This window comes from Bison bison, unplaced genomic scaffold, assembly GCF_000754665.1.
Source record: "Bison bison bison isolate TAMUID 2011002044 unplaced genomic scaffold, Bison_UMD1.0 scf7180017864183, whole genome shotgun sequence".
Lineage (NCBI taxonomy): Eukaryota > Metazoa > Chordata > Mammalia > Artiodactyla > Bovidae > Bison > Bison bison.
The window spans coordinates 8807913-8829683 of NW_011494755.1; the positions used below are offsets into that span (position 1 = coordinate 8807913).

Consider the following 21771-nt stretch of genomic DNA (forward strand, 5'->3'; position numbering starts at 1 on the left):
GTACTTTTGACTTCCACAGGCATATACAGTTTTGTATTTTGATTCTGCCACATTTTTACAGTTTGAACAGTTATCATTTAAATACTGTGCCATAATATATATGATTTTTTCCTATGAGCATGCCTATCATTTACTTCTTTTCTCTTTAGCCTGTGACATTTAAAGAGGTGTATTACTGCACCATCGCATATGCCATTTCAGTTGGGTTCAGTCACTCAGTTATATCCAACCCTTCGCAACCCCATGGACTGCAGCACACCAGGCATCCCTGTCCATCACCAACTCCCGGACCTTGCTCAGACTCACATCCATCGAGTCAGTGATGCCATCCAGCCATCTCATCCTCTGTCGTCCTTCTCCTCCTGCCTTCAGTCTTTCTCAGCATCAGGGTCTTTCTCTAATGAGTCAGGTCTTTGCATCAGGTGACCAAAGTATTTTGGCATCAGTCCTTCCAATATGCCATTTTCCTGATGTCAGATCATAATACTTTTCATTTGGCAATTAATAATGCAGAAAAGTAGTTTTGTATTTATATCTGGTAAAAATACATCATGAACAGGTTTCCCAACAAATGAAAGTTGAATGATGTCACTTTCGGTGATTATGGACACTAATGTGAGTATACATACAAAGGCAGAGCAGAACTGAAATTAAAAGGCAATACTTAGATATAAGATTTAGATAATGCATAATATGCTTATATTAATTGTATTATGATAAAAATGAAAAGGGTTAACATTACGACATAGAATCGTAGCCCTCCCAAGGCTCATTTGTTGGATCCAGCCTGAGGAACGATTGTCCTAGAGCATAGTGCAAAGAAAAAGAAGGATTCTGCTGTAAGGTTTCTAAAACCAGACGTGAATATTCTTTTTTTGTGTTAGCAGTTGCGTTTAGCTTTGTATAATCAAATACTCAGTGGCAGTGACTTAAGCTAGATCAGGGTTTAATCTTTCCCCTTATGTAACAAGGAATCTTAGGCAGTTCAGAGCTGATGCAGCGGCTCCATCATATTACCAAGCTCCTCTGGCTATTCTTTCCCATCCTTAAGTCCTTAATTCCTGTTCCTGAGATGACCTCTAGGGGTCCAGCCATCATGTCCTTGTTCCCAGCAGGAAGAAAGGAAAGGACAAAGGGAGAAAGGCAAAAACTGGACAAGTCTATATTTCTGAGGGCTTTGGCAGAAGCCCCACCCAGTGACTTCCGTTTGCGTATCATTGGCTAGAACTGTGTCATATGATATTTTCCATATCAAAGGAAGCTGGGAAATATGTTTTAGGTGAGCATATTGCTGCCCCAACAGACTGGGACTCTGTAATAAATAAGAGAGAATGGATACTGGGTAGGCAAATAGAAGTCTCTGCCACACTAACTAATAAGCAGGTATGTTAAGAAAGTTCAAAAAACAAATACCAACGCCTCCCCCAGTCTTTCTCTTTTATCTGCATTTCTACTTTAAAGTTATATGAAAGGAATATGAATGAAATAAGATCCTAAATTGCTAGATCATGAAAGAAACATGAAGACCATAGTCCTGTCATTTTAGACTTAGAGATAATTAGTGAATTATTAGAGGCCAAAGACGTAAGTTCTAGAAGGAAAATCTGAAGTTCTTGACTCCCACACCAGTCCCTGGTCTTTTGATCTGTTGTGTCTGTGTGCTCAAACACTCAGTTGTGTCCGACTCTTTGCAACCCCGTGGACTGTAGCCCGCCAGGCTCCTCTGTCCAAGGGATTCTCCCGGCAAGAACGCCAGAATGGTTGCCATTTCCCCCTCCAGGGGATCTTCCCAGTTTGTGCTGCTTCATAAAATCTGGTTGTTCATGTATTACTCTCCTACATACACAAGACAGCTTGTTTCTGTTTACACCCTTGGGGAGAAAGTCCTCTTATCCCTTAAATGATTACAATAAAAGTCATAGGGAATTTCATGTTTCTTATTTGAGGGTCTTATATGTTGGTTTGTTAGTGTGGATGGTTCTTCTAGTATTTATATATTTATGCATTCACTCTTCATTTATATATTCAACATGTACAATAGATTATGAGATTTCAAGCATAACCGTATCTTATTAGTTTCTGTATCCCTAAGTAGGTCCTCATTGATGAATGAAAAATTGTGTCATAGTCCCTGTCCTCAGGTAATCCTTAGGCAAGTCTGGGAGATGGATAAGAAAGTCAGTGATAATGGTACAGTAAAGGCCAGGTTCTTTGAGATGATGGAAGTACAGGAAGAGAATCTAAAATCTCTGAGGTGCAAAGAGGATCTAGAATGACTTCAACAGAAGGTGGTCCTGAGGTCATCCCTGAATGGGTTTTCCAGGTAAAGAAAGAAGGCGGCTGCATATCAAGGCAAAGAAAGTTTTTAGCCGCCCAGGGCCAGTGAGAAACTGTGTTTAGGGAGGAGGAGGCCACAAGAAATGTGAGAGAAGGCCGTAGTAGAAAATGAGGCTTGGGACGTTGACTGTGGCCATGGCTGTATTAGAGAGGTTGTAGCACACATTATGAAATGTGTTAAAGGGTTTAAATTTACCAGACTCTGCTGATGGTGTGCCATGGAGCAGGGCAGAGAATAGAGGCTCAAATGCACCCTTCCGTGTGGTCACATGGCATTGCAGTTGGACCATGGCACCTTAGTACAGAGCCCACTGCCAGCGAGGTGCCTCTTGTTACTCCAGCTGCAGATGACCAGGGAACACACATCAAGATCCTTGTTCCTTCTCGCTGGTTCTTCCCAGGGTCTTCCTTTTGGCAGAGCCTTGTTAGACGTTTCCAGTGGCACACAGATTCCGTCTGTACCTTTTTTCACTTTTTTTGCCTGTTATGTTGTCCTTACTCTTACCCAGTCAAGGACCCGTAACAAGTATTCTTTTTGACCTCTGTCCAATAAAGAATGATTTATTTCTATTTGGTAGTTGGTTATATACCAGCTTGTGTGTATAGGAACCTAAGATGGTAAAATAGACCGGATGAATCTTTTTAACCTGAATTGTGAGGTAAAGGCAGTGTTTCAGGAATTTCAGACAGCAAGAAGATGGGAAGCCTGCTCCTAAGACTGGTTAGGGTCTGGCACCCGGCCTACCCATCCCTGCTTCTGGTCTGCAGCCTGCCCGCGCCCCATCCCAGCAGGGGCCTCTAGTGGCTCTCCTTTCAGTCTGTTTTCTCTTCTCTGTTAAAAGATTTTTCTTCCCCACATCTGATTTAGCCCCACATTTTCTTCATGGACTCCCAGTAATGTCATTTGTTTTCTGGTATCCAGCAGAAAACAGCCAGACTTTCCTTCTCTCCCATCCATCCTAGAATGAATCTGAGCCTTTGTTGACTCTTCCTCTAGTAATGAAGTTTATGGTGGTGGAAGGTGAAAGGGGAAGTTCATCCTCCTGGTTAATTGAACCTGTCTCTCTGTAAAGAGAAATGTGCTATGAAAGTAAAATGTGCTATGAGAAAGTTCACCTCTATTTTATTGCTTGTTTTTTTTTTTCACTTTTTTTTCTTATGTAGACATTATATTAATAATAGTAAAGGAAATAACAGAAAATTCTCAAATCTCACAGCCAGAAACCATAAACTGTTTTTACTTTTCCCCTACATTCTCTTCCAGTCTCTGCTCATATACGTGATATTAACTGTTACTTTTATTGTGTGCCACCTAATCATAGTTCAAGGAAATTGAAGTGATTGAGATCTGGGAATATATTGGGTAATAATGGCTTCTTATTTTGATTATTTCCTTTTAGGAAAGACACTGCTGATCCTGTAACATGGAGGATTGCCTTCATACCTCATCTGAGAATCTATCCAAATTGGTCAGCTGGGCCCACAGCCATGGGACCATTTGCAGCCTCATTCCAAACCTGAAACATTTACTTTCAGAAGGTTCCCATGGGAACCTGACAGCAATGTGGGGCTGTAGTGCAGGCCACGCTTATCACTGGCCACTGACAGCTACTTGCAGAGCTGGCTCCCAGGAAAGGGTCTGTTTCCAGGATAACAGAAGTTTTAACTCTGATAGTCCAAGTATAATTGGTGTGCCCTCTGAGACTCAAACTAGCCCCGTTGAAAGGTACCCTGGGAGACCAGTGAAAACGAAGCTAGACTGTAATCGGACCAGAGACTCTTGTGACTTCTCTTATTGCAGTGAGCCCTCTGAACTGGATGAAGCTGTTGAAGAGTATGAAGATGAAAACACTCTGTTTGACATGGTTTGTGAGTCTTCTGTTACTGATGAAGATAGTGACTTTGAACCCCAACCGCAGAGGCCTCAAAGCATTGCGCGAAAAAGGCCTGGAATAGTACCATCTTCTCTTCATTCGAGCTCCCAAACTCAAATGATTGATGAATGCAGCAGTGATGTCATCATTAAGAAGATCAAACAAGAGATTCCTGAAGATTACTATATTGTGGCAAATGCAGAGCTGACTGGAGGGGTAGATGGACCAGCCCTGTCATTGACACAGATGGCAAAACCTAAGTCTCAGACTCATGCTGGTCCCTCCTTAGGGTCTGCTAAGCTGATTTCCCACGTAACATCTGCCATCAGCTCAGAGCTAGACCCACATGGTGTGTCCGCATCCCCCTCTGTGATGTCTAGACCAGTAGTCCAGAAGACCACCAGGGTATCTCTGGCTTCACCTAACAGAGGACCCCCTAGTTCCCATGGCACCAGCCAGCACGTGGCCATGCAGATGCCCGTGAGCACATCCCATCCTAACAAACAGATCAGCATCCCTTTGTCTGCCCTGCAGCTGCCAGGACAGGATGAACAAGTTGCTTCCGAAGAGTTCCTGTCCCATCTGCCCAGCCAGGTCTCCTCCTGTGAGGTGGCCCTTTCTCCCTCAGTTAACACAGAGCCAGAAGTGAGCTCCAGTCAGCAGCAGCCCCCAGTCGCTCCAACCATAACCACCGAGGCCTCGGCACAGTGCATACCAGGTATGGCGCGTGAGGTGACAGAGTCCCTCGTTAATGTACATTAGAGACTTGTGCGCCGTCAGCACTCCTAAAACCTTTGGCCCAATTTGCTAGAATTTGGGCCTTTGTTATTCTCAGAAAGATAGAAATAATGAAATATAATATACTCAGGTGATATAAAAAGGAAATTCATCATCCAGTCGATGTACCTCAGGGCTGAGAGGACAGCTGTAGGATTGTGCTGTTGATATCACATGGCTAGATTTAAGGTTTATATCTGATCTGAAGCTGAATTTTTATATAGTAAAATGATTTTTGAAAGCTTTGCTCTCCTATCAGTATCAAGGTATTTGGTTACAGTTTTGAAGCCAAAATGATGTTGGGTTAGGCATATAACGAAAATAAACCTAATAATTTTTTTGCCACTATTATTTATAGGAACCAATTTAGCACTTTATTCATTTTAGTGGTGTGGCAATTTAAGACAGGTTTTTAAAAATAAAAACAAAACAAAACACCCAAATGTATCTGGAAGTAGTTTATCTTTTTTCTCAAAATATATAATAATCAGATAACTTGCATTTCTGAAATACATGGATCTACCTAGACTGGATTGAGAGGAGAAGAAAATAGTTACATGAGGCCCCTGTCTATAATTCTAACATTCTAAACATTCTGTAATTCTAGCATTCAGTATTTATTTAATCTGAGTTGTTGTTATATAGAAGGGGTTTGAGTGTCATGCTTTTGAGTTCATGATTCAAATCTGATAGGCCAGAAGCGGAAACATGGAAGGGATGAACAGACATGCAGAGTACAATGTAGAAAGCAGACGTTCGTGGCACATTTTGGTTTCATATTAGTTCTTCTCATAAAGTCATGTATTTTAGGAAAAGCTTCTGGAAGCCGAGATACCTATGCTTTTACCCTCTAACTTCCTGAAATGACATTGCTTTGCAAACATGCTTTCCCCATTTTAGTGTCAGCTTTAAGATTCCAAAAGGAAATCTTCAATTTATGATTTCCAAATATAATCTTGATATTAATAATAAAATATACAATGAAAATACTCATATCTGATTCAGAATTATGGTTTTCAGTTTATTCATCTTTCTTTTCAAAAGAACAGCTTTATTGAGATAAAATTCATGTATCTTAAAATAACTCTTTTAAAGTTTTACAATTTGGTGTTTTCTGGTGTACTCACAGAGTTGTGTAACTGTCGCAACTGTCTAATTTTGGAATATTTTCATCATCCCAGAAAGAAACCCCATACCCATTAGCAGTCATTTTTTCCCCTTGTCACAGCCCCTGTCAACTGCTAATCTACTTCTGTCTCTATAGATCTGCCTGTTGTGCACATTTCATGTAAATAGATTCTTATTTTATGGCCTTTCGTGACAGCCTTCTTGTACTACTTAGCATACTTTTTTTAAGCTTAATCTCTGTGGTCGTGTCTACGAGCATTATTTTCCATTTCATTATCAAATAATATTTCATTGTATGGATAGACCACATTTTGTTTTTCCTTCATCAACTGAGGGACACTTAAGTGGTTTCCAGTCTTTGGCTGTGGTAAATATTGCTGCTAATGTCATCTATGTACATGTTTCTTTTTTTTTTTTTTTTATGTACATGTTTCTGTGTGGACCTACGGACACGACTGAGCGACTGAACTGAACTGACATTTTCATTTCTGTTGGGCAGCTGTCTAGAAGTGGAGTCTCTGGTCATATGGTAGCTCCGTTTAACGTATTGAGGAGCTGCCACACTGTATTCCAGAGCATCTTCACCATTTTACAATCTCACCAACAATTTTAAATGATTCCTGCTTCTCCATATGCTCCCCAGCACTTGTTTTCCATTAAAAAGAAAAAATTATCCTGCTGGGTGTGTGAAGTGGTGTCTTGCTGTGGTTTTAATTTGTATATCTTCTTTTGAGAAAAATTCGTTCAGATCCTTTGCCCATTTTCTAGTTATGTTGCCATTTTATTGGTGAGTTGTAAGGGTTCTCTGTGAATTCTGGCTTTAAGCCTTTTATTAAATATACATTTTGTAAATATTTTCTCCCATTCCTTGGGCTGTCTTTCCTTTGTCCTTCCTTTCTTGTTTTACTTCAATCACTTAATCACAAAATGGTCTTTGACTTAATCTTCACATCATAAGACACAACATTGTCTTTATTAGGCTGGTGAAAGTTTTTTCTAAGAAATCTGATTCTTGATATCTGTAGGATATAAGTAGTACCTTTTCACTTAAATAGTTGTGAATCTAGTTTACTTGTCCCCTTCCCCTTTTTTTTGTGTGAAATAGGAGACAGCCTGACAACAGTTTCTACATGCTACTTGATGTTTGAGGATAGAATTCAGAAATGTATCTTACAAAGTGGTCCAGTAAAACAAAACAGCTCAGTAAAACTGCCGTTTGTGTTGTATATCCTAATAATTTAACCATGCAAAAAGCAAGTTGCAAGATTTCCTTGCATCTGCCTAGTGGATATTAGTCCACTGTACGTGTATAGTAAATTAGAAATTAAAGCTTGAACTAACTGTAACGGGAATCTCCTAAGGAGTGATCCTGATATTTTGATCCATTGTTCCATGAAAGATGTTATATTGTTAGGAAATTATTGGCTTTAGAGAAACACTTTCTGAACTGGAAGCATCAATGAGACAGATGAAAATCTGATTGACACTTTTCTTTAATGAGAGAGATATAAAGTTAACTTACAATTTACCTTTGTTTTGTGGAGCCCAAACTATGTTCTGTGCTCTTAAAAGTTTTATTTATTTATCAGTATTTGTGTTTTTTGCCTATTTGTAATAAAATGAAGTGAAGTGAAAGTCGCTCGGTCATGTCCAACTCTTTGCGACCCCATGGAACGTAGCCTGCCAGGCTCCTCTGTCCATGGAATTCTCCAGGCCAGAATACTGAAGTGGGTAGCCATTCCCTTCTCCAGGAGATCTTCCCAATCCAGAGATCGAACCCAGGTCTTCCCGTATTGCAGGCGGATTTTTTACCATCTGAGCCATAAGGGAAGCCCTGATAGTAATGGAATAAATTTATTTGAAACATAGATTTTTTTAAAAAGAAATTCAGAATCCAGCACATCCAAATGTATGTGGGTAAATATGTGCAGATGGACGATAAGCACTTACTGTGTAAAGCGTGCTTAGGACGAAGCAAGGAGAGGCTCTAGAAGAACTAGCTGAAAGCGACATCGGGCACTTTTAAAATGGATGTTATATACGCTCAAGTATTTATCAGATCATTGTAGAAATACTGTGTATCTTTGAATAATATTTTTAAAATAAATAATTTGACAAATGACTATTGAGTTAGCCAGAAACAAGAAGAAACTGTGCATTTTGTTTAGTTTTACTGATACCATTTAAATTCTGTTTCCTGGGAGTGCCTGGTGGGCCAGTGGTTAGGACTCCGTGCTTTCACCACCACGGCCCTTGGTTCAGTCCATGGTCATGGAACTAAGATCCCACAGGCTACAGCATGCCCCCTCCCCCTATTGGAAAGCCATTCTTATTTCTTTTCTATTCAGAACTAAACTCACAGAGTTATAAAATGTTAACAAGGTGTGGATAAAATTACCAGTTTTCATGTTAGCTCTGTTAGAAAGCTCAACTCAAATCTTAGCAGTCATGCGTAAAGAGGATATCCATTGTTAGAAGAATTATTGACTATCTCCAAGTGGTTTGGATTCTATTAATTTTTGAGATTTTTATGTAAATTTGGAGCATTTGTCACAAATTTAAATTTTTTATTGTATTATAAGTTGAGTTTTTATGTGTGTATTAAATATATATATACACACACAGCTTCCTTTATGATTTTGTGCAGGAACTCTCCCATTTTTTATTGAAGTATAGCTGATTTACAGTATTGTGCCAACCTCTGCTATACAGCAAAGTGACTCAGTTATACACATACATACTTTCTTTTCTTATATTCTTTTCCATCATCTTTTATCACAGGATATTGAATATAGTTCTCTGTGCTACACAGTAGGACCTAGTTATTTATCCATTCTAAATGTAATCGTTTCCTCTGTTTGTATGCTGAGTCGCTCAGTAAAGTCTGACTCTTTGCAACCCCATGGACTGTAGCCTTCCAGGCTCCTCTGTCCATGGAATTCTCCAGGCAAGAATACTGGAGTGGGTTGCCATGCCCTCCTCCAGGGGATCCTCCCAACCCAGGGATCGAACCCAGGTCTCCTGCATTGCAGGCTGATTCTTTACCATCTGAGCCACCAGGGAAGCCCTACCGACCCGTCTCCCGGTCTGTCCCTCTTCCTTGCCCCATCCCCTTGGCAACCGCAAGTCTGCTCTCTGTGTCCGTGAGTCTGTTTCTGTTTTGTAGGGAGGTTCGTTTGTGCCATATTTAGATTCCACGTGCAAGTGATATCATGTGGTATATCCTTCTGACTTCAGTTAGCATGGTCATCGCTAGTTGCATCTGTGTGTGTGTGATAGTTGTGTTCAACTCTTTGTGACTCTGGACTGTAGCCTGCCAGGGTCCTCTGTTCATGGGATTTCCTAAGCCAGAGTACTGGAGTGGGTTTTCTACAGGGGATCTTCCTAACCCAGGGACTGAACCTTGGTCTCCTGCATTGCAGGCAGATTCTTTACCATCTGAGCCACCAGGCTGCAAACAGCATTATCTCATTCTTTTTTATGACTGAGTAGTACAGCAAATCTGGAAAACTCAGCAGTGGCCACAGGACTGGAAAAGGTCAGTTTTCATTCCAATCCCTAAGAAAGGCAATGCCAAAGAATGTTCAAACTACCACACAATTGTATTCATCTCACACACTAGCAAAGTAATGCTCAAAATTCTCCAAGCCAGGCTTCAACAGTATGTGAACCGTGAACTTCCAGATGTTCAAGCTGGATTTAGAAAAGGCAGAGGAACCAGAGATCAAATTGCCGATATCCGTTGGATCATTGAAAAAGCAAGAGAGTTCCAGAAAAAATCTGCTTTTGCTTTATTGACTACGCAAAGCCTTTGACTGTGTGGCTCACAACAAACTGTGGAAAATTCTGAAGGAGATGGGAATACCAGACCACCTGACCTGCCTCTTGAGAAATCTGTATGCAGGTCAGGAAGCAACAGATAGAACTAGACACGGAAACCAGACATTTAGACTGGTTCCAAATGGGGAAAGGAGTATATCAGGGCTGAATATTGTCACCCTGCTTATTTAACTTATATGCAGAGTACATCATGCAAAATGCTGAGCTGGATGAAGCACAAGGTGGAATCAAGATTGCCAGGAAAAATATCAATAACCTCAGATATGCAGATGACACCACCCTTATGGCAGAAAGTGAAGAGGAACTAAAGAGCCTCTTGATGAAAGTGAAAGAGGAGAGTGGAAAAGTTGATTTAAAACTCAGCAGTCAGAAAACAAAGATCATGGCATCTGGTCCCATCACTTCATGGCAAATAGATGGGGAAACAGTGGAAACTGAGAGACTTTATTTTTTTGGACTCCAAAATCATTGCAGATGGTGACTGCAGCCATGAAATTAAAAGATGCTTGCTCCTTGAAAGAAAAGTTATGACCAACCTAGATAGCATATTAAAAATCAGAAACATTGTTTTGCTGACAAAGGTCCATCTAGTCAAAGCTATGGTTTTTCCAGTAGTCTTGTATGGATGTGAGAGTTGGACTATAACGAAAGCTGAGCACCGAAGAATTGATGCTTTTGAACTGTGGTGTTGGAGAAGACTCTTGAGAGTCCCTCGAACTGCAAGGCGATCCAACCAGTCCATCCTAAAGGAAATCAGTTCTGAATAGTCATTGGAGGGACTGATGCTGAAGGTGAAACTCCAGTATTTTGGCCACCTGCTGTGAAGAGCTGATTCATGGGAAAAGACCCTGATGCTGGGAAAGATTAAAGGTGGGAGGAGAAGGGGATGACAGATTATAAGATGGTTGGATGGCATCACCAACGAAATGGACATGAGTTTGAATGGGCTCTGGGAGTTAGTGATGGACAGGGAAGCCTGGCATGCTGCAGTCCATGGAGTTGCAAAGAGTCGGACACGAGTGAGTGACTGAACTGAACTGAGTATTGCACAGTATACATGTACCACATTTGCTTTATCCATTCATCTGTCAGTGAACATTTAGTTTGTTTCCAGTGATGCGTCAAACTCCTGCCCTGGAAAGGATACCGAGACCAGTTCTACGCAGACCACACCGCTGACTGTGGGAGTCAGATGGCAGTGTTCTTCCAGGGCCATTCTGGATTCTAATCTTAAAAGAGACAGCATACCAGAGATACCTACTGCTTTTTTTTTTTGGGAGTCGCTTAGTCATGTCCGACTCTATGCAACCCCATGGACTATACAGTCCATGGAATTCTCCAGGCCAGAATACTGGAGTGGGTAGCCTTTCCCTTCTCTACCTACTATTATTTATATAGGGTTAGTTTTTGTTGTTGTTTTTTGGTTTTTTGATCATTTAGTTTTCTTTGTGAGGCAGATAGAGGAGTTATATATATATCATTCAAATGCTGGATGTACTAGAACAATGTTCTAATCTAAGGGATAAAAATATGCGTAAGTAAATATATGCTTATGTGTATATGTATGCATATGTATACATACATATACATGCAGACATAATTTTATAAGTTCCTTATTCCACAAGAAATATATGACTCTTCTTATTAGATGCACTAATACTAAATTTGCTTTCTTAGGCACAGTCTTTCCTGCACCTTCCTGCAGGAGGACGTGCAACACAAATTCTGAAAGCTAAGAGAAGCAGAATTAAAAGTCAGGCTTAGTTTATACCGTCAGTTCCTGCTTGTTATAAAGGGGTGCTTATCTGAGGATTGATATGGCAGGGAGTGTGAGCACTGAGCTAGTAGAGCTTGGCCACTCAGAGTTTGGGATCAGACGTGCCTAGGTAGATTCCCAGCCCTGTCTCCTACTGGCCTTGTGACCTTAACTCAGTTCATTTCTGTGAGACTCAGTTTCTTCATTTGAAAAGTAATAACAATTGTCTGTCTCACAGGATTGTTTGAGGACCAAATGCAAAGTATAGGTGAAGCACTAAAGAGAGTATATGACATATGATAAACATTCAATGAACAGTAGTCTCCATCATTATTCTTTTCATTATCATTGTTGCTATTATTAGATTGTGCTCAATACTCTTGAATAGTCAAGTAGATTCTGATTTTGTGCATTAACATTCATTCATCTACTAAAATGGTCCATGAACCAGTATCACCTGGGTTCTTACTAGAAATGCAGATTCTCGGGTTCCACCCCAAACCCACAGAATCAGAATTTGCATTTAAATCATGATCTCTAGGTAATTTGTATGCACACTGAAACATGAGAAGCAGGGATGTAGGAAATGCAGGTTCCACGTTAGATGGCACATTGTTACTCCTTCTGACTGCACAGTGACTTTGAACACTCTTCCTGTTTGAGAGAATTCCCTCCTTTGTGTATACGCACTACCCCATTGGAGAGGCCAGAAACTCTCTTTTCCAAGTTGATATTTCAGTGAGGGCACAATCTTGTGACCTGAGGCTTTGCCATTCAAATGCACTCACTGTAGACTCTAACTAGAAGTACCTAAAACTTCCCTGGCCGTCCAGTGGTTAAGACTCAATGCTTACAATGCAGGGGGTATGGGTTCGAGCCCTGTTAGGGGAACTAAAATCCCACGTGCTGCACAGCATGGCCAAAAATAAATAAGTAAAGAGGTCCCTACAGGAATCTGTTTTGGAAAATACATTCCAATTTCTAGAGGCAGCAGGAACAGGATTCCACCATCCGAGGCCTAAGCTGGAGTTTGGTGGCTGGTTTGTCTCCACCAGGGCAAATCAGTGGCTTGACCACTTCCATATCTGGTTTCTTGGTGTTCTCGAAAATTATGTGGCCTTTATTAAATTCTTTTTCTGCCTAAACTAGCTAGACTGGGCTTTCATTGTTTTAAACAAAGAAGCTGGAGAAATAGAACCTCTGGATAATTTTACCCTTGAATTGCCTTCGGTAGTGAGTAGCAAAAATACAGAAAGTTTGGTAAGATCTAGTAAGGGAGAGTGAGCTTTGTTTCATTAGGCCTCTTGTTGTTGTTTAGTTGGTAAGTCATGTCTGACTCATTGCAACCCCATGGACTGAAGCATTCCAGGCTTCCCTGTCCTTCAGTATATGCTGTCTATGTTTGTCATAGCTTTCTTTCCAAGGAGCAAGCATCTTTTAATTTCATGGCTGCAGTCACCATCCCCAGTGATTTTGGAGTCCAAAAAAAATAAAATCTGCCACTGTTGCCATTTTTTTCCCATCTATTTGCTATGAAGTGATGGTCTTAGTTTTTTGAATGTTGAGTTTTAAGTCAGCTTTTTCACTCTCCTCTTTCACCTTCATCAAGAGGCTCTTTAGTTCCTCTTGACTTTCTGCCATTAGAGTGGTATTATCTGCATATCTGAGGTTGTTGATATTTTCCCCAGCAGTCTAGATTCCAGCTCATGATTCATCATTCATTCAGCCTGGCATTTCACGTATTTTAAAAAAGCAAGGTGACAATATACAGCTTTGATGTACTCCTTTCCCAATTTTGAACCAGTCTGTAGTTCCATGTCCCATTCTAACTCTTGCTTCTTGACCTTCTTACAGGTTTCTCAGGAGGCAGGTAAAATGATCTGGTATTCTCATCTCTTTAAAAATTTTCCACAGCTTGTCGTAGACCTCTTAAAAGAAGGTAAGTGGACTAGATGCTTACCGAGTTTATTCATGCTGCTTCTCTTGTAATGCTCAGGGCGGCTTATTGGAGCTACCAAGCACTCTTCTCTTCAATCCCAACGCGTTGTGCACAGTACCCATGCAGTCATGTGTTGATAGGTAGTCAATGTTGAGAATGTATCCAGGGGGAAGTTAAATACCTGCTCCTAGGAGTTTCCAGGACTCACTGCTTGGTATTTGCAACATTATCTAAAAACAGTGACTTTATTCCATTCAATTCTTCACTCACCTAATTGCACAAGGAGGAAATCAGGTCCCTCTCTCCCATTATGATACGGACTTCTTGTCCAAAGGAAGAAAGAGCAGGTCGAAACCTTGATGAAACTGCATATCCTTAAACGTGTTACTGACACTATGAACCTGTTAAGATATTTCTATCAGCACCCCTTCCCATAGCCTTTTGGAGGCTACCTTCTACCCTTCAGCCGAGTGTCACAGGTCTCAGTTGTTTCTGTACATGAAGATAACCACCTCTTAACTCTCCTGCCTGAGTGTCACAGGGTCTCCTGTCCGCTACCTAAGTGTCACAGATTCCCTTCTCCCCAGCCGATCAAAGGGCAGTTCTCAGAGTGATGGTGGTGGTGGTGGTGGGAGTTGTCTTAGGTTTTATCATGTGTAGCAGAACACCTGTGATCAGAATGAGTTTAAGGAACTGGGGATGGTGGTCTCCAGCCTCTGGCTGAGGGGCACTTTCCTCCTTCCTTCTTTCCTTCCTTTTTTGTAGTTCTTAGACAAGACAAAAGTTGTGGTTTTAAGTTAGTTTTTGGGCTTGTTTTCTACACTTGGGGAAGGGGATAGGGAGGAGATAATGTGATTAAGTACATACACCCTCTGTTCTAAAAAAGAATTGATTATATTGTCATGTCTTTTCAGAGTATTTAGGTTTTTATAAAGAAAGTTTTACCAAGGCAGTAATGAAAACCCATTATACCTTATGTAATATAGTTTATAACTTATGATAACTTATATTATATATAACTTATTATAAAGCTGTAATAATTAAAGTGGAATAGTCTGACCAAAAAGATAGACAAATAGAGCGATGGAACAGAGTAGAGAACCCAGAAAGACACCTACACGTGTGTGGGAACCGTATGTGAAAGAGAGGTGTCATGGATCAGTGGGAGAGGATCCACCAGACAGTGGATGGCATTGCACAGTTGGTCTCTCATGTAGAACAAGATAAAGTTAGATCCTTACCTCACATCAGGCATGATAGTAAGTCTCATATAAAGATCTAAGTATGAAAATATAAAACTTGAAACAGCTTTAAGGAAGTCTTGCTAAGTGGCCTTGGTGTTGGGAACAGTTTTTTAAATGAGACATGCAAAAAAAGCACAGACCATAAAGGAAAATATTGAAAATGCTGACAGCTATTAAAATTTTAACTGGGACAAGGGATATTGTAAAGTTAAAAGACAAGCAATAATCTGTGCGATTTTAATGCACATAACCAAGAATATTCATTTACAGAATATGTGAAGAACTGCCACAGATCAGTAGGGAAAAGGTCAAATAATCCAGTAGGGAAATGAGCAAGGGACGTGAAGAGGCACTTCTAATAAGAGGAAACCCATATAGTTAATAAACATATGAAAAATGCTCAACCTCACTGGTAATCAAGGGAACGCAAATTAAAACAGCAATATGATACCGTCAGAAAGGCAAAAATTATTAACTTTACTCCAAATGTTGCTTAAACTATGGAGAAATGCTGGCAGCAATATAACTTGGCACATCCACTTGGAAGAGCAATTTATAGTATCTTATAAAGTTAAGTGTGTGCATATCATACAACCTTGGAGTCCAGTTTCTAGGCACCTGTCCTAGAGAACTTCCTAACATGGAAAAGGAGAAAAGTACAGGGGTGTACATTGCAACTTTCTTTGTGATAACAAGGAAGAAAAATCGGTTAACAACCTTAGTGTCTGTCAGAAGATAAATTGTGATATATTTTTCAGTGGAATATAGACATCAGCCAGATCTGCATTAATTAGTATAGATATATCTTTGAAATGGAGTTGCAGAATAATAGATAGAGTACCAAACTTTAAAGTGAATAAACCTCACTGTGTGTTGTATGTTACGTTCTCACATACCACGTGTAGTTACGAAACGTAGGCTGGAAGGAGACATATCAGTACACGATGTGTGCCTTTGGGAGAGAGGAGGATTGACATTGAGTACACGGAAACTTGAACTGTATCTATGATGTTTTCTTTTAAGACTATGGAACATATTACATTATTAACATGTATTAAATCTGGCAGAAACACGAGTTCATGTTATATACAGGTAACAGAAGCACAGTGCTTCATTATGAAAATCTGGGCACACAACTGCCTAGGTTCAAGTCCCAGCTCCGTTACTTATTTTCTGGGTGACTTTGGCAGGTCATTTAACCTCTTTGTCTCTTAGCTTTATCATCTGTAAAATGAAGAAAATAGTGGATCTATTCTCTAGGGTTGATATAAGGGTTAAATTAATCCATATAAAGCCCTCTGGTTCATTGGTAAGCGTAATTTAGTATGCTTTTTTGTATGTTTTTAAATGTGAGTACTTTTATAATATAGCTCATGAAGCATCAAGTTGATTGTGGAATATTTATGAGATAAAGGCATTATGACATTATTGTTATTACTGAATATAGAAGGTTTTTTGGTAAGAAAGCAAATTTTACTAACATTGTCTCCCAGTATACTTGTTTATAGACAAAGAATTAGAGAATTAGTCTCACAGATTTCACTCTGGCTTTCCTCCTTATGATTATGATATGATGGGTGAATTATTTTTTTGAGTTCTTCTATTGTAATGAATAAAAACCACAAAAGCAAAATGTCCTGTATTTTCTATATATATAGCACTTTCATTTCCAGGATCAACACTACTTGAGTTCTGTGAAGAAGGGATTGTTTCCTTTAGTTTACTGACTGGAAGTGAAGTACTAGATGATTTGCTTAGAGTTCCAAAAGTGTAGTTTCCTACTTTTTATCTAAGAGAGAAAGGGTTGGTACTCTGGTCCCTGGTCTCTTATCTCTGGCTGTCTTGCTGTAGGAATAGCCCACACCAAATTGTTTCTCCTCCCCTTTCTTTCATTTTTAGGTCATGCCTATCACTTTTCCAGAGTTTGGGCTGCTAGAGTATATCATAAAGCGATTATTTTTTCTGAGAATCATTTTTAGGAAAACCTAGGGTTTAATAGAAGGAGTCACTTAACCAGAAGCAGGAAACATGTATCACAGTCTCTTTTTCTACTAAACCCCTGGACAAGTTGCTTGCACTTCAGTTTATTAAACATTTATTGCAAGATCTGCTCTGTGACAGGACTAGTGAAAATACAAAGATGAATGGCAGATTCCCTGACCCCAGAATACCGTTGCGTAGAGAAGGAGGCAGACAGACCAATAAGACCATATCTAAGAGGTATATAAAATGCTGTGGAACACATGAAACGCAGTTGTCTCAGCCTTTGGGACCCAAGGAAGGGTATTTCAGGGTGATGGAGCGACGTGAGCAAAGACATGGGCGCATGAGCACGCAGGGAGGCAAAGGTCTGAGCGTGGTGCGAGTGAATTTCAAAGAGGCCAGGAGAGCTGCTGCTGGAAAGATGGACTGCAGCCACCTGTGGAAGACTGCACGTGAAGTCACAAACTTAAAGGGAGAGCAGAGGAGCACAGTTCCTCTGTGTGATCTTAGAAGATCACCCTGAGAGCAATGGGGAAGTAGGGACTGGGACTGAGGACTGTTTTACAGGGTAAAAATTGCAATAATTCAGATGGGAAATGGCAGTAAATGCTCAAATGAGGCAACAACAAAGGCATTGGAGAGCAGGAGACAGGTAGATGATTTGGGAATTAGACTTGATGACTTCTCTGTCCAAGGCGCAACACTGATTTAAGTAACACTGAAAGATCTTCAGGACCCCAAACACTTATAATATATTCAAGGTTCTCTGTATATAGGATGAAACAGCCATTAAGAATTCTGAAACATGCTATGACCATTTATTCAGCAAATATCTATTGGAAGCCTACCAAGTGCCAAGTCCAGGTTGGGTACTGCAGTTACTCAATGGACAAGTAATGAACAAGACAAAAACATGATTCTTACTCTGCCTGCCCTCTAAATGGGAGACAGGCATTTAACTCTTCCTCTCTCAAAACATTCCTAGTTTTAAAAAAACAAAACCTTGTCATCTATCCTGAGCTAAGATGCTGTTAAACTATCAGTGACTTTATAAGACTGAGTTATTTGCCTTTAGAGAGCATATTTATGAAGATGAGGGTGATGTATGGCTAAAAGTGATGAAGTGAACAATTAGGCCACTATGATAAATGAAAGGAAGGTCTTTCTCAGCTGGGAATTAAAAGTACAGGGGCTACAGGCAACCTATTTCACATCATAATTTGTTTGAGACACTTTTTACATACCTAAAAATAACATGAACTTAGTTAAACTTGTAATATTGCTTATTTTTACAGACAACTAATGATCTTTCTTTAAGAATTACAAATATAATTGTTTACTAGTTTTCTGAAAGGCAGAAGTAGAAAATCAAGTTAATTGCTCTCAGTTGTACAAATGCATAATTTTCTGAGAAATTAATCAGTTTTATCAGCTTTTTTTCCCAATGCTTCACTTCTTTTTTAAGTATCATTTGTCTTAATATTTTACAGGAAAATCTTCCCAGTTGACTTTTTATTTCTTTAAAATAGAGGCATTTTTCTATTTTACCAGTAAAAGTAGCAAAAACTGTTGTTTTTATATATTTAAAGCTGATCAGCATATGATTGAGACCTCCCAGATATGCAAAATGCATCCAAATACAGGAGCCTAGCAAATTGCTGTAAACCTGAAGATCTAATTCTCTTCAGTGAATTTGGATTTGAGTAAGACTGCTAGGAAACCAGGCGCCAGTTCAGAATTGAGGAGGCATTGACCTTGATTTTCTAGCCATGGTATTCATCCCTTGTGGTCTGGAGAGATGAAATAATGTACAACCTGTGGGCAGACAAGTCAGTGTCAGAGTACCACAGTCTTAGCTTCAGACGTCATCCCTGTTTCTGTTTCCTGAGAGAAGCAGCAGGCTCCTCCCGCTCCTCCCAGATTGAGCTGCCTGACCATCTTGGGTCTCAGCAGGGGTGGGCAGAGTGCAGGTGACCCACTGTAGTCAGGCCCAGCAATAACTTCTCTTTCAGTCTGGATCTCATTTATATAACTAATAGCTTGTGTTCCCAAGGGTGTATTAGACCCAGAAAAAGTATTTATGTAACATGGCAAAAATGATGAGTTGTGCTTCTGTGACTGCAAGGTAATTTTAAGCTTTATTTTAGATGAGAACAGTGATGAGTACAGTGATCAGAGAACAGTAAATCTGACTTAGTGATTGATGCATCCTAGGTGCTTTATTGACTTCAGTTATGATACACGTAGCAGCCTGATTCTTCAGTACTGCCCTAAAACTTTGATTGCTTTCTTAGACAAAAACAATAATTTTATTGCCTTCTTCAGTGTTCTTCATTTTTGTCAAAGTTATTAATGTATTTGGCAGTCCATAAATGCTGAACAATAACAGTCTCACCTCATCTTTCATCACCTCATAATTCCACTCTTCAAAGGAAACTTCTTTTGAGTCTTTCTATTTTTAGTTCTTCCAAAATTTGAAATAAACTGTTTATACTTCTGTTTCTTGATTTTTTTTTTCTTGGTTTATCAACTTTAGAAAATACCTTCAGATTCCTTGTTATCAATGGTGAGGATTTAACTCAGTTTGTATTACCCTCCCATTATTTGATTATAACGTCACTAAAACACACAGTTCCCAACAGAAAACTAAAGATAATGAAAGAAGAAATAAATATGCTTTCTCAACCCAAGGGTGAAGGTGTTAGTGTTCATATGCTGCCTTCTGCTGTTCTCCCCCTCTTCTTGTCATCTTCTTAACTTCACAGGATTGTCAGGATTTTCATTTTCTTCTGTGGCATAACTGGTCTTTTCTTCTTTATCCTTAGGTTGACTGTAAACATCCAAAACCATTTATATTGTTTTGACAGTGTACATATTGTGCATAACTATTAGTGTTCTCAGATTGAATTACTTTCATCTTGATGAATTTCACAGCATTTGGGACACTGAAAGGAGAATGTTCCTAAGGGCTGTTATGTGGATTAATGACTCAATCCATGTAAAGGGTTTAAAACTGCCTGGTACAGAGAGTAAGTTCTCACCAAGTATGTCCCAGCATACTTTCAGAGCTGTTAAAATGTGAAGAAGTGCATCTTACAGTCAGTGAAATATGGTATGATTTTAGTTTGGGGGTTTTGTGTGTGTATGTGTTTTCCTAAGATTTTGGTAGCATATTTTGACAAAAGAACAGTGTGCTCTTACATAGCTTTGTGGTCCCACCAACGTTCGCACATTGGGCCTTCAGCCTTGCTGCTGCAGTTTGGACAAGTTGATTTAATGTAAGCCTGAGGTAACCCTCCCACCTATCCTGAGTTTTCCCCTGGGTTGTAACCACTGTTCTCTAGATTTCATGTTTCCCTTTACTTTCTCCTTTTTTTTTTTTTTTGGTGGAGTTCATCAAATAATTTCCCAAGAATGGATAGGTAGGAAGTAAACTTTGAGTCTTTAAATTGCTGAAAATTCCTTTCTGAAATAACTTTTGAAAGTTTTCCATTAGTACTTGTTTCTTTTATGAAGATTATAGTTATAATAATTTATCAAATCTTTGAGAATTTAAATTCGATTAAAAAAAACTACTTTCTGTCTTTGAATTTTTTTCCTTTCTTGTCTGTGTTCTTTTTTCTTCTTTCTTCTCTTCAGTGCAGCCGCTTTTCTTTTGATGTCTCACCTAATTGTTCACATTGAAGAACGCAGGACAGGAATCTGGTGTTGGTTTCTTCTCTAGTTGTGTAAATAGGTTTGCTTCCCCTCGGTCCTTTCCTGAGTGAAATGTAGGTATTGCCAGGCAGGGCTCTGTAGAGAGAAGAGTTGGAAAATTGGTGACTGGTCAGCAGGCCTCCAAAGGCAGGTCTCAGGCACCAGCGCGACATTAGAGGCCTCAGCTCTCCTGCCATGACGTGTTTGTTCAGTTTTCTTAGCAGTTTTGTCTGGCCCTTTTAGCATCTGCAGTCGTGTGAACAGGAGCATCTCCCTCTGTGTCCTTGGGCATGCAGGCCTGTTCCTGTGATGGGGCTGGAGCCAAGTTCAGGGTCCCTTCCGATTTTCCAGGGGCACGGATGAGTGTATCTCCTGCGAGGTCCCTATGTCAACCTGACTGTTGGTGACTGTGGCTGGGATGGGCCAGAGCCCTGTTGCAGGCCCTTTCAGAATCTCCAGACTAAGTTGTGTGGGCTTCCCTCTGGGACTCCACACCGCAGCCAGGAGAAGCTGGAGGCACTTAGGGTCCACAGCCAGAACCGAGATCTGTACGCTATTACCCAGCCTATGGGTGGGCGTGACTCCTTCTGCGTCTCTTGGCATATAGTGCTGGTGACAGGATCACAGCCACACGGGGGCGTAGCTGAGTCCCTCATGATATGGCACTGTTTCTGGCTCTGTAACCAGGACCATAGTCGGCGAGTCAGCCACTTGGGCGCGAGCTTGCCTTCTCAAAACAGCCATCCTTGCTCTTGGACTGTACCAGGGTTTCACAATCTCTGACCCAGTCCCAAAGCTCCCACAAAGGCACTTTTGTACATGGATAGATGCCAGATTGTTGTTGGGAGACAGGGTGGGGATGTCTTACTTGGCCACCTTGCTGATGTCACACCCTGAGAAATTTAAAAATTTGATAATTTAAGTATTACTTAATTTTTTACCTAACTTCATTCAGCAAGAAAAATAAAGGATCTTTATGATCCTAGAATGTGCTGTGCCTGTAAATTTGACTTTAGGGTTTGGTTCAGTGAATAAGAAATACATATTTATTAATACCTGAAATGATATTTCATATAGTATTTTTAGTCTCTGGAGTATATTCAGATTTATGTTACAAGTCATTAGCTTTTCAACACCTTCATACTGTTATAATTATTGCTGCTAAGTTATTATTTTATATAATGGAAAACAGCCATC

At 40.0% G+C, this 21771-nt stretch overlaps 1 protein-coding gene across 2 annotated transcripts in view; it reads left to right on the forward strand.

Moving 5' to 3' along the window:
* The window catches only part of KIAA1958 (KIAA1958 ortholog), a 130173-nt gene that overhangs the window by 54496 nt on the left and 53906 nt on the right, over positions 1-21771 (forward strand). For both annotated transcript variants that reach the window (XM_010843589.1, XM_010843588.1), the window contains exon 2: positions 3738-4929. In XM_010843589.1, coding sequence (XP_010841891.1) covers positions 3762-4929 — 1168 coding nt within the window. In that variant the 5' untranslated portion in view covers positions 3738-3761. The remainder of the gene's footprint in view (positions 1-3737; positions 4930-21771) is intronic.